Raw genomic sequence first — 18,508 nt, forward strand, 5'->3', positions numbered from 1 at the left:
CAGTAAGTAACAAAATGGCAGTAAGGACATACCTATCAATAATCACTTTAAAGGTAAATGTCCCTTTCAAAAGGCACAGTGTGGATGAATGGATTGGGAAAAAAAAGCCATCTAGATGTTGCCTACAAGACACTCACCTCAGAGCTAAAGACATATACAGACTGAAAATGAAGGGACAGAAAAATATTCCATGGAAATGGAAACAAAGAGAAAAGTGAAATAACGATACTCATATCAGACAAAAGAGATTTTAAAACAAAGACTATAAAAAAAAAGAAGGGCATTACATAAAGATAGAGGGCTGAATCCAAGAAGACATTAATAGTCATAAATATATGTGTGTTCTAACATAGGAGTACATAAACATAAAAAGCAAATATTAACAGACATAAAGGAAGAAACTGACAGTAATACAATAATGGAAAGGAACTTTAATACCTCACTTACATCAATGGATAGATCATCAAAACAGAAAGCCAATAAGGAAATACTGGCTTTAAATGACACATTAGAGCAGACTGACTTAATGATTACCTACAGTACATTTTATCCAAAAACACATAGAATGGTCTCCATGATAGATCACATACTAGGCCACAGAACAAATCTCCATAAATTTAGGAAGACTGAAATTATGTCAAACATCATTTCAACAATATGAAACCAGAAGCCAATTACAGGGAGGAAACTGGAAAAAAACACAAACACGTGGAGACTAAAAAATATGCTATGAAAAAATCAATGGGTCAAAAAAGAAATCAAAGAAAAACACCTCACAACTGTTAGAATAATTATTATCAAAAAAGCATTGGCAAGGATGTGAAGAAAAAGTAACCTTCATACATTATTGGTAGGGCTGTAAATTGGAGCAACAATTTTAAACAGTATGGAGATTCTTCAAAAAATTAAGAATAGAACTACCATATGATCTATGTGTTCTATTTCTGGGTATGTAGCCAAGTAACATAAAAGAATTAATTTGAAAAGATCTATGCATTCTTTGTTCATTTTTTGCAACATTACTTACAATAGCCAAGATATGGAAACAACCCACACACCAATCAAGGGATAAATGGATACAGAAGATGTGATTCACATAGACACACAACAGAATACTAGTCATCTTATCATCTGCAACAACATGGATGGACCTTGAGGGTATTATGCTAAGTGAAATAAAGTCAGACAGAGAGAGATAGACCATATAAGTTCACTTGCATGTGAGAAGGAAGGAAGGGAGGGAAGGAGGGAGGCAGGAAGTGGGGGGAGGGAGGGAGAGGGGAAGAAGGAGATAAAGAGGGTGTAAAGAGAGGCAGGCAGGGAGGGAGGGAGGAAGAAGGACGGACAGACAAACCAAACCAAACACGTAGAGAACAGACTAATGGTTACCAGAGGGGGAGGGACAGGGTGGGAGTGGAAGGCAAAATGGATAAAGGGAATCAACTGTATGTGATAGATGGAAACTTAATTTTTGGTGATGAGCTCACCGTAGTATATACAGGAGTAAAACTACAATGTTGTATACATGAAACATATATAGTATTATGAACCAATCTTCCTCAATAAAATATAATTTTTGAAATTAAAAAATTAAGTAAAAAGTCATAAGGATAACACAGGAAATACAGTAAATACTACTATAATAACTTGGTATGGTGCATAATCTATAAAAATAGAAAATCACTATATTGTACAGCTGAAACTAATATAGTATTTTAAGTCAACAATACCTTCATTAAAAAAAATTAACAAATAAACAAACATGTAGAGGGTTTTGTAAAGAGCATGTCACTATTTCACTATCTTTACAGCCTGAATCTTGAGCCAAACCTAAAATACATTTTCTCTCAATGCACTGACAAGATGAAAGAGAAACTTAGAGTGCAGTAACTTTAAATATTTCCTTTGGACCATAAAAAGTTAGATGCTTTTAACAGCAATTTTCTACCTTTTGTTATAATTTAGGAATTTTCTACCTTTTATTGTAATTTGTGGCAATTTATTCCAATTAGAACACAGCTTCACTATTAAGAATAGATACAGAGGAAGACTGATACACATCTAATTCCAAAAGTGTCTTCCATGTTTGATCTAATTTGCATAAAAAATTGGAACTAAAACATTTTGTTTTTATGAAGTTTTCCTTTGATTTTTAATATTTCTGATAATTACCCCATCCGAGCTAGACAAAAGGCAAGCAGGAAACAGCAGCTGCCTAGTGACACCACTCATGGATACTTCATTCATTATTACTATACATAAGTCTACCTCAAGCAGAATAGCTAGAAATTTGGAAATGTTTATATTTGCAAAGAGAAAATATTAGTAAGACCTTTTCACTGTGCCTCTGCCAGTTTCACATCACCCTGCTCCCACCCCACCCCACCCCCTGCCAAATAACTGCTCTTTCAGAGAAGAAAGGTCCCTTCTGTCTTTAGGAAGAGCTCAGTTGTTACTGGTACAAAGATATTTTCAAGTTTCATAGGTGTCCTGGCTTTGAGATGCAATCTAAAGGAAATGAATTCACAGAAATTTCTATATGTAGTTAAAGTAATTATCTATATAACTTCTTACCAAACTGGAGCTCATAGAACAACACGACATTTATATTAAAATTTCAGAGAGCAATTCTATGAAATAAGAGTTCTTTGAATATGGCTTAAAAATAGCAGTCACCTCTACTTGTGCTGCCAAATGTACTCTCTCCTTGTCTTTTCGCTCCATGCACCGCTTCACTTCCTCTAACTCAGCCGCCATTGCACTGAAGTTCAGCTGCACTCTCAAATCTGACATCTGCTTCTCCAGATTCTCTTTTTCCCGCTCAACCCCTTAAAAGAGAAAACAAAAATCTTTATTGTTGTTCATTATTCACAGAAGAATGCACTTTCAAAGGGTATGCTTTAAAAGTCAACCTAGCATAATCTACTTATTAATGGTCACTGTCACTAAACACACTTTTCAGAATTTGTCAGTCTATTGTTTCACGTCTCATATAGATTTCTATTATATATTATATCATATCATATCATACCATACCATATCATATTATATTATGAGAGAGAGAGGTGTCATCCAATATCATCCCATTTTGATACTAAACTTAAAAGTGATATCTGATTTCTAGTACAATTTATTTCAGGAAAATTCTACACATTTTTTTTTACTTTTTCTTACATCTCTATATAACCTCCAAACTATAAAGCAAAAATACTGGAAGAATTTTTAACTAAGCTACTCCATCTAACTGAAGTTCACACAACAAAATGCTTTTCTTGCAACGTAAATAAATAATGCTGCTAACTCTCTTACTGTAAATGACTACTAACTTGCTAATTCTGGAGACTACTACCTACAATTGTATCACTGAATACTAACTTTGTATTAATTTTTAATTCAACATGAAATTCTTGGCATATGATGAACAGGGCACTGTAATACTACCTTTTTCAAAGATAAATACACAAAAACCCCTTTCTCAATAAGCTTGCATTCCAAGAAGAGAAAGAAGACATATAAATAAAGTAGTTCTATGAATTTAAGATTCCAAAAGTTAGAACCTATACTATCAATTTAAAACTATTCTTCTTCTAGCAGTTTTCTTTGCAGAAAAGGAAAGGAGGAAGGTAATGCTAGCAAATCCAATCTGTTCATAAGACACATTCCAACTTTAGAAATAGTACAGTGTTCAAAACTATACATTTTGGGGAGTTCCCGTTGTGGCTCAGTGGTAATGAATCCAACTAGCATCCATGAGGATGCGGGTTCGATCCCTCTCCTTGCTTAGCAGGTTAAGTATCTGGTGTCGCCGTGAGCTGTGGTGTAGGCACAGCTAGGATCCTACGTTGCTGTGGCTGTGGAGTAGGCTGGCAGCTGCAGCTCCAATTTGATCCCTAGCCTGGGAACTTCAATGTGACCCTGAAAAGCAAAAAACAAAAACAAAAACACTGCACTTTTGGATGAAAGATACATAGGCATTTAAATAGCATCACAGCACTAACAGATACTATATAGATATTTCTCTATATCTGTACAAATTCTGTATTATAAATGGTTATTATACAAAAATAGTCCAAAGGATAAAATGACTATCTTCACTAGAAACTGAAGCAGGAAGAATTGGTTACTAAGTTAGTTTTAAAGGATATAGAATTTCACAAAGCAAAGGAGATAAAGTTAGGGTGATATTTTAGGGAAAGGAAACAGCATAAAGCACAGAGGAACAATATTGGACTTCATATTCAGGTAACTACACACACAGTAGTTCTACATAGCTACTATATAAAGAGGGAGGGAAGCAGGAGAGTCAGCAGGGAGTTGATGCATTGCCAGGGAGCTTCAAAATTATCCCACAGACCAGGAGTTAGCATTTTCTACAAAGGGTCAGATAGTAAATATTTCAGCTGTATGGTCTCTGTCACAACTACCCATCTCTGTAATTGTATCGCAAAAGTGACCTAGATGGTACATGAATGAATGGGAACAGCTATATTCCAATAAAGTTTTTTCACAAAAACAGGAAGCAGTCTGGATTTGGGCCATGGCTGTACTTTGCCCACCCCTGCTAGGTCTCCAACCTAAATATATGAATATTTTGTATATATAAATAAATGCTTCTATTCACTTGGTAAATATACATATTAATTCACTTATAAATATATTTATTTTATAAATTTATGTGTGTTATGTGTATATACATACCTCTACAGTACATATCTATAGATATAGACATGTTTCATGACATATAGAACATATAGAACATTACTGTATACACATGCATATTTGAACCAACATTTATATGAATATATTACATAAAACATGGACATAATACATATGAATATGTGTCTAAATACATGAATTTATAAAACATGTATATATAATTTAGTGTGGAGACATATTTTGATATGTTTCATGATACAGATACATACAAAGTATTAGTATGTATATATATATATATATATATATATATACATACATACAATGCATAAATAATGAAACACCAAAATTACACTATTTAAAAGATAAAGTACAAAATATAAATAGTGTTACAAACACTCTCTTCCCACTCCGAGAATTATCTCATATACTCCATTTTAAAGAACTCAGAGATGGGTCAGCACAGGATAGCAGTTAAGAGTTCATGTTTGAGTAGATAAAAGATTTGGTCTGCTACTTCACAAATGTGACCTTAAGCAAGGAACTCAATCTCTCTGTTCTACAGTCTTTTTTTAAAAATCGTTAAAATGGAAATGAGAATAGTATCCTTCTCGTAGAAGAGCTGTACAAACTAAAGGAGACAGTGTAAAATGAGTAGCACAATGCCCTGTAAGAACTCAATAAATTATAATGAGAGGTTTTAATCAAGAGAGTAACGTGAAGGGTTTGTGTCTTAGAAGGGTCCATTTAGTAGCAGTAGAGAAGACAGATTACAGACTGACTAGAATAAGACAAGTCAAGGGGGTAATACAAATGACATGAAGCATGTCTTAACTGGGCTAGGGGGAATAAGAAAGAAGCAACTTCAAAAGATATCAGGAACTACAAATAGGATACAGAGACTAACTAGATGGAGAGGACAAGGTATAGGTTTGGATGTTTCTTTGTATTTCAGGCTTATCTGAACAAAGTGATACAATCAATTAAGACAGGAAATAAAAACAGGTTTTGAGGAAAGGATAAATTCAGTTGCAAATCTGCTGACTGAGCATTGTGAACATAGAGAGATACCCAATGAACAACTCCATCTGAGGGCTGACGGAAAACAAGACAAAAGAACCAGAAAAAAGTGGGAACAAGAAAGTCAGTAGTAGACAAGTTCCAAGGAAGAGGAAACAAAAGAAGAGTCAAGTAAGATAAGTAATGGAAAGATTCCTTTGAATTTAACTGAGGAGACCACTAAAATCATTCAGTTTTAGCAGAGGTGGAAATCATTTTGCAATGGGTGGAGGAACAAAGAGCAGCCAGAGTGTGACAAGTGCAATTTCTTACATAGAATTTTTTAAAATAATACAAGTATGCTACAAAGATGAAGGATGAAAATTGTTAAAAAGTGAAGGAGTCCATTGTCACAATGACAAGAGAACTTTCAGACTTTTTAAAAACCTGGTAAACAATTAAGAAAAGTGAGATTCTTCTAGTCCAAAAAGACACCAAAAATAACTAGATTGTATGAGGCAACAAAACATAAAAAAATATACCATCGAGTCATTTTCCAAACAAAATGAGAGTTCCTATGTGCGTCTTTATGAATATTTGATGAATAATATAATACCTTATGATTTTACATTTAAAAATAAATTTTAAATATTTGATCTCAAAAATATGTTTAAATTATATAACATCACATGAAACTCAAGTGAACTTAATGGCAAATACATTAGCATAGTAGGTTAAAATCTGCCATCCAGTGAAGATTTTCTGGCAATGTGGAAATTCTAACTTAGGCAATATATGTGGGGGATATAGGGGAATTTATAACATCAAATGCTTATGACAGTTTCTACAATAATTTAGGCATTTGAGTAAAAGCCTTAATTTTGAAATGATTTATAGCAGGACAATCTGAAATAGTCTATTCGAAACCATTATAATTTTTTTCTTTTCTTGGCTTTTTAGGGCTCCACTCGAGGCATATGGAAGTTCCCAGGCTAGGAGTCGAATCATAGCTACAGTTGCTGGCCTACAGCAACACGGGATCCGAGCTGCATCTGGCAACCTTCACCACAGCTCACAGCAATGCCAGATCCTTGACCCACTGAGCAAGGACAGGAATCAAACTTGCATCCTCATGGGTACTAGTCAGATTCCTTTCTACTGCACCACAAAGGGAACTCCTTATTATAAAATTTTAATATCTCTATTTCTGTTAAACACAAACTTTCAAAAAGAAGTACATCAACAGTAATTAAATTCTACAACCTAAGTCAACACCTCCACTGAAAAGGCATTCTTACAGTTGTCAAACACAGTCTTCCTAATCCACATAAGAAAAAGCCAGTAATATGGTTCATGACCACTTCTACAACGTGATTAATTTTTGTAGTCAAGCTTCAGGTAACAAAAAAGAATCAATTTTAATTGTTTGTATATATTGAAAATTAGGCAAGAGGAGTTCTTTTGTGATCAGCAGGTAAAGGATCCGGCATTGTCACTGCAGCAGCTTGTTTCACTGCTATGGCACAGGTTCAATCCCTGGCCCAGGGACTTCTGCATGCCACAGGTGCAGCCAAAAGAGAAAAGTGGAGGAAACAAAAGAAATAAAAGAAGGAACATGAGATATGAAAGTAAAAGGCATAGGGATATTTCCAATTTAAGTACAAGTATACACACGTGTGTGTGTGTGTGTGTGTGTGTGTGTGTGTGTGTGTGTGTGTGTGTATGTGTGTGTGTGTGTGTGTTTGTGTGATGCAACAATCACACTCTTTGGTATTTAACCAAAGGATGAAAACATATCTACACAAAAATCTAAACACAGATTTTTAGCTTACAGCATCTTTATTCATAATTACCAAAACTTGGAAGCAAACAAAACGGACCTCAGTAGGTGAATGGCTAAATAAACTACGGTACATATAAACAATGAAATATTATGCAGTGTTTCTTAAAAAAAAGTTACCAAGCCATGAAAAGACATGAAAGAAAAAAACCTTAAAGGCATATTATTAAGTGAAAGAAGTCAATTTGAAATGACTACATACTGTATGATTTCAACTATATTAGATTCTGGAAAAGATAAAACTATGGAAACAATAAAAAGATCAGTGTTTGTAAGAGGTTAAGGGAAGAGAGGGCTTAACCCTTCTAAATAGTGAAACACAGAGAATTTTTAGGGCAGTGAAACTCTTCTATGATATATGCCATTATATACTTGTCCAATTATTACAGAACATATAACAACCAAGAGTGAACCCTAATGTAAAAGAGGACTGTGGATGATAATGATGTGTCAGTGTAGGCTCACCAGTTATAACAAATGCACCATTCTGGTGAGATTATAGTGTGGGAAAGCTGTGTGTATGTGGCGGCAGGGGTACATGGGAAAACTCCATACCCTTTGCTCAATATTGCTGGAAACTTAAAATGTAAAAGTCTGTTTTTAAAAAATTAGATGTTAACTCTTATTACAATTAATTTGGAAAACCTTATAATAGATCAAAAAATAGATAGGATGAAAAGAATATAACATAAGAAATGCAATTCTGAAAATGGGATTTAAGAAAGATCAAAAAAAAAAAAAAAAAACCCACACATTTACAAATTAGAATTATACCTCTCCTAATCCTCCAGTCATCTCCTTGTTTATCCTGATGGTTTGACTGTTGCTTGGAAATCTGAGGTACCTGATGTTGTAAATCCTTTTGATCGCCTTCTAATTTCATAAGTTGTGTACGGAGTTCTTCTACCTAAATACATAGAGTCAAAAATGAAGCTTTTATCAGTTTTAAAAGCAGGGAAAGAATAAATGAACTTACAAATTATTACAAATTATTTTCCTAGGGGAAAAAATTTTTACTTCCAACGGGCTATTGTAAGCACAAGTTGAAGCCAAGTTAATCTCCTTGTTATGCCAAGCACAGTGGAACAGTCTCTTGCTCCATTTCTTTATTCCTCCCATTCCTTCCACAAACAAGGAATGTTTTTTCCCCTTCTCTGTGTCCACCGTGACAAAGAATTTGACCACATTTTTTCTAAATCCCTTATTTTGACCTCAGTCCACTCTGCTATGATTAACCCAAACCATCTCCAAGTATTATATGTTTTTATATCTTTCACTTATTTTCTTTCATGAGAACACAGTCTACTGGTAAAGTCAAGTGAAATGACCACAGTTTAGCATCTTTTGATATAAAAGTACTGCTCAAAATAAATAAGCAATAAATGCTGAGAATAAGTTGTAAACTCCAAGGTTAGGTACCATTTTATTCACCTTTGTATATCTGCAGACTAGTGGGCATGTCCCCAATGACTGTTAAAACAAGTTATCAGTGGCAGAGAGACTCAGTCCCAATGACAACCTGAATACATTAATCTCTTATTTCAAAAGACAAGATTATAAATTGTAACAAAGTTAAAAAAAAATCAGAAGGAAATAAATATAAATGTAAACTTCCAACAAAGAAATGCTAAACCCTGCCAACACTAATTCCATGGGACCACTGGCTGCAGAACAAAGCCATTACACATCTGTAAAGGTTTTGTAAAAAGGGTATTATGGTGTATTTTCAGGACTAATTGTCAAAATGTAACACGCCTTCAGAACATCTGCGATGCCTGACATCTGTGCCTATCTAGCACATTATGTAGTGAGTTATGTAACCCATACCTCAAAACAAAGAACAATGTAATTGCAATTTATATTAAACACAAGCAGAAAGGCAGTTAGAAACTCACGTACCCTTATCCAATATGTGTAAGATAGCTATTTCAAATTATTGTATTTTAAATATCAGAAGCACCAAACTCCTATTATGGGCTAATGGGCTGCAAAATGTTATGCTTTAAAATTAAGCCTTATCTCTGGTTAAAAAGAAGCAAGTAACATCTTGAAAACGTGAATACAAGACAATGATGCATTCAAAGTAACTTGAACCTGCAAAGGTCTGTTTTATCTATTTTACTTCCTCCTTCTTTCTCCAATGCCTTCTTGAATAATACAATTATGCTCCTGGGAAAATTTTATCTTACACATCCAGTCTCACTTTTACACCGGTTATGCTAAGAGAGATAATTCCTAAATTGGAACAGCAATCAGAAGATACACTGTTACAGTGGGAACTAAGGCTAGTATTTTGTACTAGCTTTCTCTGAATCTTCCTGAAAGGATTTCATTTTTGCTTATGTGTTTTAACACATATTCCTTAAGAAAAAAATTTACTATCTCTCAATTTTTTCCCCTTTCACAAAGCCATATAATAGGGAAAGAGACTTAATCCTGATTTAATTTAAAAGCAGATTATCATAGCTTGCATAGACTTACCTGATGCAAAAGTATTTCTCTGCTGCCTTCTGACTGATTCAATAACCTTCGAGATAGCTCCAATTCCTGCTCAAGCTAGAGTTTCAACAAAGGATAAGGAAAAATGTCCAATGGGGCAGAAAATAACTAAATTACTATGGGCACAGTTTAAAAGGAGCAAAGTGGTAAGTTTTCAGATTTTTTTACAGCTAAAATAAAAGGATAAGTATCTTGCTATAAACATGTATCAATGCTCCCATTAAAATAATGGTAATTAAATAACAAAAAGTGAAGGAGACAAGACCACAGGAAGTCTGAGTTCCAGTCAGTTTCATCTCAATTATTAACCTGCTTAAATCTCTTTTCCTTAGGTCTCCTGTCATCTCTAAAAATAAGGATTTTATATTTGAAAATTTCTGAGATCCTCTCAGTTCTAAATCATTATAATGTAAATTCTAAAGCATTTTTTTCTTTAAATTACTATATATAGTATTGTATGAACTAAATTAGAATAAAAATTTCAGACTCAATGACTACAGGCATAGTTCATCCAACTGATGATTTTTTTTTATTCTTAATATCCTATACTCCTGGAGTTACCACTGTAGCTCAGTGGTAAAGAACCCAACTAGTATCCCTGTGAAAGTGGGTTCGATCCCTGGCCATGCTCAGTGGGTTAAGGATCCCATGGCCCTGCCATGAGCTGTGGTATAGGGTGAACACACAGCTCAGATCCTGCACTGCTGTGCCTGTGGTGTAGGCTGGCAGCTACAGCTCCAATTCCACCCCTAGCCTGGGAACTTCCATGTGCCTCAGGTGCGACCTTAACAAAAAGAAAGAAAAAAAAATCCTATACTACTACCAAAAGTCATTATATTCCTAAAATTTTCAAATATCTCAGTTCAGAATAAGATATTTATAATTTCCCTATTAATACTGCCATCAGATAAATATCCACAGAAAATGTGCCAGTTAGGTGACTATATACCCTACGAAGCCTGAATGTGCCAAGCTGACTTTAAGTTGAAAACTACAACATGAAGTGAAGGGGAGCAGTTGAGACTTGCTAGTATCCCAAAATATGCCTCTTTGGTATAAGTACTATTCTGAGCTGATGGCAATCAAAACCCAGGAGACTCAGGAAAAGCTTTTTACCTTTCCCTTAAATGCATAAAAAAATTTTAAAAGGGAGTCTATACCAGGAAGGTAGCTATTACCAAAGATAACTTTCTATATCTGAAAGACCATCTGCATGGCAAGGCAAACATTTATTTACCAAACAACATGCTCTTCTCATTTTCCTGTGAACTGTCTTCCTCGCTTTTCATGTCCCAGGCCCCAATTCCTTTCCTTAGCTAAACCCTTTTTGGGTTCCTATAAGGGCGACTGTTAAGCTTTCAATTGCCTGGTTGCCTTTGAGTCTCATATTTTTATGGAGCTCCCACATATACAAAAGCAAATTTGTTTTTCTCCTGTTAATCTGTTTTATGTCAATTTAATTATTAGATCAGGCAAAGAACCTAGAAGAGTAGAGGGAAAATTATTTTTCCTCCCCAAGATGGGACACAACTTTGTTGAAAATCCAGAGCTTCTATATGCTGGACTTGTTTGCACTTTGTAACAGTAAGGTTGTTTTGTGAAATCACAATTTATACTAAGATGTTATTAAGTGCTTCAATTTGTAATAGCTATCCTAAATCATCTTTTCATTTGAACAAACTACTATCAATCTGTATATTAGTCCTTCAAAAATTGTACATGTGGTAGGTGTGGCTAGTAAGAAGTAGCACAAGGGATACTGTAGTGATGGATCTGTATTTTGAAACTGTGGCAGTGATAAGACTGAGAGCCATGAGATAAAATTGAATACAAGTACACACACACACATACACAAACACAAACTGAATACACAAGTGAATGTACATAAAGCTGGTGGAAATCTGCTTAAGATCTGTACATTGTAACAGGATCAATTTCCTGGTTTTGATTTTGGATGGCAATTATAGAAAACATTATCATCGATAATAACTGGGTCGGGGCACAAGATGCATTTTGTTTTGCAATACCTTATGAATCTATTATTATTTCAAAATAATTGTTAATCAGCTATATAGTTTTTTTAAAACCATACATGCAGCTCAGAAATATCACATATTTTAAAAAGTACAGTTGACAACATAGGTTTGAACTGCACAAGCCCACTCATACACAGATTTTTCAATAGTAAATTATAGTACTATAGGATCCCAAGGTTGTAGAATTCACAAATGGGTAACTGTGGCTAGGGAAAAACTGTAAATATGGAGGGCCAACTACATGTTTTGTGGGTTTTTTGTTGGGTTTTCTTTTTGCATTTTAGGGGGTGCACTTCTGGCATACAGAAGTTTCCAGGCTAGGGGTTGAATCAGAGCTACAGCTGCCGGCCTTTGCCACAGCCACAGCAACATGGGATCTGAGCTGCATCTGCGACCTACACCACAGCTCACGGCAACACCAGTTCCTTAACTGAGAACGCGAGACCAGGGATCAAACCTCCTCATGAATCCTAGTTGGGTTCGTTAACCACTGAGCCACGAAGGAAATTCCCCAACTATATGTTTTACTCAGATTTTTTATTACAGAGAGAGGGTCAGGGCTCCTAAACCCCCAATACTGAAGAGTCAATTGTAAAATATATGGTTTTAAAATCTATTAATGGTCATGATCTCTGGGTAATACTAGCAAGTCTCAACTTCCAAAGGGAAAACTTGATGACCTGACATACCTTATCACCATGAAGGCAGCATGGACACATCATTTAACTACATAGGTTGGTAAAATAAAATAAAGGAGGTGATGGGAGACAGAAAAGGTGATATGAAGTAAAGAACATTACATCAGAGGCAAATATTCATGTTATCATTCACCACCTTGGGCTCATCCTTAAATTTACTCATTCACAAATGGAGAAGAGTTGTTTGCCCTCTGAATTACTTTCTAGCTATAAAGTGCTAGACTCCATAGATTCACAGATATGAACATATATGAAAGGTCCTTAATATTTAATGAGAATAGAGGACTCTTCATAACTAGGCTGCTAACTATTCCTATCTTCTATAATGGAAATGAATATATCCAAAATGCCCAGCTTTTAAACAACAAGTCTTTAAATGTTCTCCAGCAAGAAATAGTCATGTTTAATTTGCCTCTAGAAAAGGAGAGTGGCCAGAAGACAAGGTAGCAAATGAATTGTGAATCTCTCCAAGAACAAGTAGCAGAGGATGACAGAGCCTTCAAGTGACTCCAACTCAAAGCACAAAGGCTTCACTGCATTCTAACATATGACCTCAGGGACGCATTTTAAGGCACTCAATGAATATCACTGGCCCCAAACAGCATGGCTCCTTGAAAGATAATTTTCAAAATCTTACTTTACTCTTCTCAGTTTCAGTCTGTCTTAGCTTATTTTTCATTACTTCCTCATTCTCATCAGCTTTAGCTTCTTGTTTCTTCAATGCCTTAAAAGAGGTGGGAAAATAAGTATTATTCCAAAATACATACAAAACTGAAAGACATTACCAGGATTTACTTTTTTAAAAAAAGGCTGAGGAAGATGATCATGAGTTGTACGAAATAGTCACAGGAATTACAACCAGCTCATTCGCTAAAGTCCTAAGATCGTTTATTGGGGATTCAAATATAGACAACTTCCCAATCTACCTAATCAAGTTCCACTAAATTCCACTCTTACCCATCTTTGGGAATTGTGTAACACATGTAGACAGGTTTGACAGCTAACAGTTTTCTTAGGAACAAATTTCACTGCCTATCTAAATAACAATATTTAAAATTTACATTATCTGCTCAACTATTTCAACACAATACTAAAAACTAGTTCATGAGTTTTTCAAACTCTGAAAAAATATCTCATTGAGATAGAAACATGCTTGTCACATCTTTTTTTTTTTTTTTTTTTTTTTTGTCTTTTTGCCTTTTCTTGGGCCACTCCCACAGTATATGGAGGTTCCCAGGCTAGGGGTCAAATCGGAGCTGCAGCCGCCGGCCTACGCCAGAGCCACAGCAACGTGGGATAGGAGTCTTGTCTGCAACCTACACCACAGCTCATGGCAAAGGCAGATCCTTAATCCACTGAGCAAGGCCAGGGATCGAACCCGCAACCTCATGGTTCCTAGTCAGATCCGTTAACCACTGAGCCACGACAGGAACTCCACATCTTTAATACATATGTGATATTTTATCACAACATATAACTAGCTCTTCAAACCATACTTAACGCAGAGCAAAAAAAGTATTCTTTTCTAAATTTTTGTCTTCAATAAAATGAAAAAAAAAGAACTTAAAGGAAATACAAATTTCAAAAGTTAACCACAAATGTGTTTGTTTTGGTTTGTTTCTATGTTAAAATTAAACTTAAGGAAAAAAATATACTAAGAGCAATCTTTCATAACATCTAAAAGACATTCCATTTGTTCAAAAAATTTTTTGACAATTTTAGCATTTAGACTTTAAAAGGTGTATGTGTAGAGGCCATCCAAATTGAGAAAAGCCAAATTTCCAGAAGGCTTTTCCAACAAGATCTATGACAGTCAATAGAAAAACTATTTTTAGTCAAAAAGCAAAACATGCTAAAACTGTTTTAATGTAAGTATAATCAGTCACATTCTAATTTCAGAAACTCATGTATCCAACAATTATCTCCAAACTGCATTTACTATGTGCCCAGCACTGTGCTATAGGCTACTAATATATGGATATATATTAATAACCTCAGCCCCATAGACATGAGATTACAACTCCTGCCTCATGGATACTACTCTCACTAATAAACAATTAAGTAAAAAGCAGAGAGACAGCATCAACATAAATAATAATTTTGGTTTGAGTATACATAATATAATAATAATAATGACACTTTTATAGTGATTACTGTGAAACTATAGTAAACTATATTATATAGTAAACTATATACTATATTATAAAATAATGTCCGGGTATTCTTCTTCTTATATATATTAAATAAATACATTACATATATTGAATATATACATTTAATCTCTATAATAATTCCATAAGTTATTATTAAGCCCATTTTATTGAGATGGAAGCTGGCTTATAAGGAGTTGAATAATTTGTCCAAGGTCATGCACCTAGTTCATGACAAAGAGAGGACATAGACTCAGGATGTCTGCCTCTTAACCAATGAATGGCACTGCCTCCCCATGATGAAATAATAATATCAGGCTTGTAGGGTAGATATGAAGAATAAATAATTTGATACTTCTAAAGCATTAAAATGTACAATAAAAAACAACCATTATGATCACTAAATTGTTAACAACTGATAAAGTATTACAAATCATAATGCCTTTCAGGTAGTTATCAAATGATTTTGATGTTTGATATTTCCTCTTCATTGTAGAGTAAATGGAATTTGTAGCAATCTTAAATTTTGTATGTATAATTTATTCAATTTTACCTGGTGGAATGTGTTTATAAATTTTTCCTGAACAAAATTATCCTAGAAAAGTGAAAATTACTGCTGGCATCTTTATTCTTCCCATGTCTTCTCAGTCTGGTTAGACTGAGACACCTGAAGTGGGGGTGGGGAGAAGGAAAGGAGAAATAAAAATAAAATAAAATAAAAACCAGCCTGGGCTTTTCCATAGAGGGGAGGTTATGAGGAAGACTTCTTCAGGCAGCTGATATTCATCAAACTATAAATAGTCAGGCTCCCCTTCTGGATTCAAACTCTTGAGCAGAAGCCACTCCAAATGAGTTTGCAATGAAGGCTCACCCAAGCCAGGTGACACCACTTGAGGCCATAAACAACTTCAAATAAGACAGGCTTGTCCCAAATATAAGAGCCATTCACTTCCAAAGTCAAACTCAAAATCTAACTCAGAAGACTCTGAAACCTTCAACCAGCAGTTGCTAAGACACTTCCAATGTGATTTTGCGCATCTCTTCATGTTCCGGATTGTTTCCACCACTGTCCTCTGCTTACTGAGGTAAGAGAAACAGAAGGACTCACCCATGAAGCCTTTAAAATTTGATTTAACTTCACGCTGCAACTCGGAGTTTAACTTACTTAAGAATTTAAACCCCAAATATTCTCCAGCGAAGAAAATTTTCCATTTTACTAACTGGAATTAATCCATTTCTGTCTCTTTCTCATGAGTGCCAAACCTTATATTTTAAAAATCCTATTCATTTTACAACAACAACAACAACAAAAAGAAAGATATATTAACATTTCCCGAGTATTTACATATTTTATATTTTAGCATTATAAATGTTTAATTCATTTATATGCTTATTTTTACTTTCTTAGACATTCAAAATAATCCTTGTTTATCCAGAGGCTTACATTTCCAAAGAGTAATACAAAAGCTTTGGTGTCACTATGTTGTAAACTTCAAAAGGCCAAGGGCATCATCTTGTCATAGTCACATTTTATTTGTAACACAGTACTTGGCACAATTTAGGTGGTAAACATATGTTATTGAAAGATGAATAAATATCCCTTTATAATCTCTGAATAATGGAGTTACTGTTGTAGCTCAGCGGGTTAAGAACCCGACTAGTATCCATGAGGATGCAGGTTTGATCCCTGGCCTCGCTCAGTGGGGTAAGGATCCAGCATTGCTGCCAGCTTTGATGTAGGCTCCAGTGTTGCTGTGGCTATGGCATAAGCTGGCAGCTGCAGTTTTGATTCAACCCCTAGCCTGGGAACTTTCATAGCAGCAGGTGCAGCCCTAAAAAAAAAAAAAAAAAAAAGGAAAAAAGAAAAAAATATATAATCTCTGAAAAACAACTTCACTTTGCAACTGGCCAACTCTGTTCATCACATACATGAAAGTGTTCCCAATTTCTCCCATCTTTCTTAACCACATTTTCTCAAGCGCCAAGCTGTTTCTCTTTCCAGAAAAACAACAATTATTGGTATAGTGATGCTAGAAAATAAACATTTATTTGGGAATTTAGGTCAGAGAGTTAACAGCCCTTTCCTGTTTTCACAAGTTATCATTTTAGTCTTTTCTCTAGAAAAACATCCTTTGAATGGGTTTAAGAGGTTTTTTCTGAAAAATTTAGATTTACAGAACAGTTGTAAAGATAGATCAGATACCTTTCACCTAGCTTTCCCTAAAATTGACATCTTACATAACCACAGTAGTTTTATCAAAACTAAGATATTAACACTGTTACAAAATCATTAAACTACAGACTTTATTCAATTATCAAATATTCTTTTTTGTTCTAAGACTCAGTATAGGATACCGCACAGCAGCTTGTCTATGTTCTCTAATCTGGAAAAGTTTCTCAATCTTTCCTTTTTTTTACTGTCTCAACATTTTTGAAGAGATACTTCAGGTATCTTCAATTTAGGTATTTTGTAGAATGTCCCTCAATATTGGTTTCTCTGATGACTTCTTATGATTAGACAAGGCTCATAAATTTGGGAGCAGAATACCACAGAGGTAAGTGCCCTTCTCAGTGCAACACACTGTAGGTACATGATATCAGCATGACTCAGGTCTAGTGATGTTATCCTTAATCACATGATTAAAGTTGGGTGGCATCTGCCGAATCTCCCTGCCATAAAGTCAGTATTCTTTCCTTTCCAGGCTATTTGTTAGAAACAAGTCATTAAATCTAGCCCACACTCAAAGGGAGAAGAATTAAGCTCCTCCACCTCCTAAAAGGAGAATATCAAAGAATATGTGGAAATATGGTAAAACCACTAAAGTAATGAGAAAATATTTTGGTACTTAGAGGCTATGAAACTATCCTTAAAGTTTCACCCACAAATTTTAGCTCAAAATCAACCAACTATATAGCATTATCAGTCCTTTTTTGGCCTATGAATTTTTCTGCATCAAACTACCGGTGGATGGAGCACACTCATCAAGTTTCCACCAATCCTAATTCTCCTGGGCTACTCCACTAACCAGGAATTCTCCTGATCCCTGTTCCCTGGAATCTTATTCAGCCTCATTGTTTGGTTTCTTTGCAGCTCCTAGACCTTCCCCACAGGCCTCCTGACCTTCTTCTCTGAATTAAGCAGAGCAATTTGCCTCTATTTCAATTCTGTTTTGAATACCTTTACTAATTACCATGCCCAACACCCCTACTTTTGCTACCCTATAACAAAAAGATCTATCAGTTATCAGGATCCATTCCCCTTAAAGGAGGGTTGGGAAATAATTATTTTCATTCTGATACTAAGAGATATTTAATCTTTATTTCTTATAATTAGTGTAAATATTAGTAATTTTACTTGATGTGAAAATAAAAAACCAATAAACTGAACATTAACCATACTGTATTTTCTAGTACATGTTTTTACCCTATAAAACATAATTCTCCTGAAATTCAACTATTTTTAATTTGAATTTCCATATGAACTAGTTGAAAAAAAAAAAGAACATCTAATTCTCTTGAATGTCTAAGAATATGCAGTAAAATTTCTTCTCTTCCTTAATTTCTACCTTCAACATCTGGCCAGTTATTTATAATGTCACTTTTACAAAATAATATATTTTTCTATTGTAGCTC

At 34.7% G+C, this 18,508-nt stretch overlaps 1 protein-coding gene across 27 annotated transcripts in view; it reads right to left on the bottom strand.

Moving 5' to 3' along the window:
• Positions 1 to 18,508, bottom strand: part of CEP128 (centrosomal protein 128) — a 414,256-nt gene that overhangs the window by 305,431 nt on the left and 90,317 nt on the right. For 16 of the 27 annotated variants that reach the window (XR_014811239.1, XM_084969954.1, XM_084969945.1 and 13 more), the window contains 4 exons: positions 13,363 to 13,449; positions 9,974 to 10,048; positions 8,267 to 8,399; positions 2,677 to 2,828 (listed from right to left, as the gene is read on the bottom strand). Coding sequence is in view for 26 of the 27 variants with exons in the window: in XM_084969954.1 (XP_084826080.1) it covers positions 2,677 to 2,828; positions 8,267 to 8,399; positions 9,974 to 10,048; positions 13,363 to 13,449 (447 nt within the window). In the remaining variant the exon portion in view is untranslated. The remainder of the gene's footprint in view (positions 1 to 2,676; positions 2,829 to 8,266; positions 8,400 to 9,973; positions 10,049 to 13,362; positions 13,450 to 18,508) is intronic. The other 11 variants (XM_084969948.1, XM_084969943.1, XM_084969956.1 and 8 more) reach the window with 1 other exon arrangement.

Source organism: Sus scrofa, chromosome 7 (genome assembly GCF_054392235.1).
Source record: "Sus scrofa isolate SSC_HxYL_T2T_F1_AM1 chromosome 7, Sscrofa_HxYL_maternal_Yorkshire_Landrace_v2.0, whole genome shotgun sequence".
Classification (NCBI taxonomy): domain Eukaryota; kingdom Metazoa; phylum Chordata; class Mammalia; order Artiodactyla; family Suidae; genus Sus; species Sus scrofa.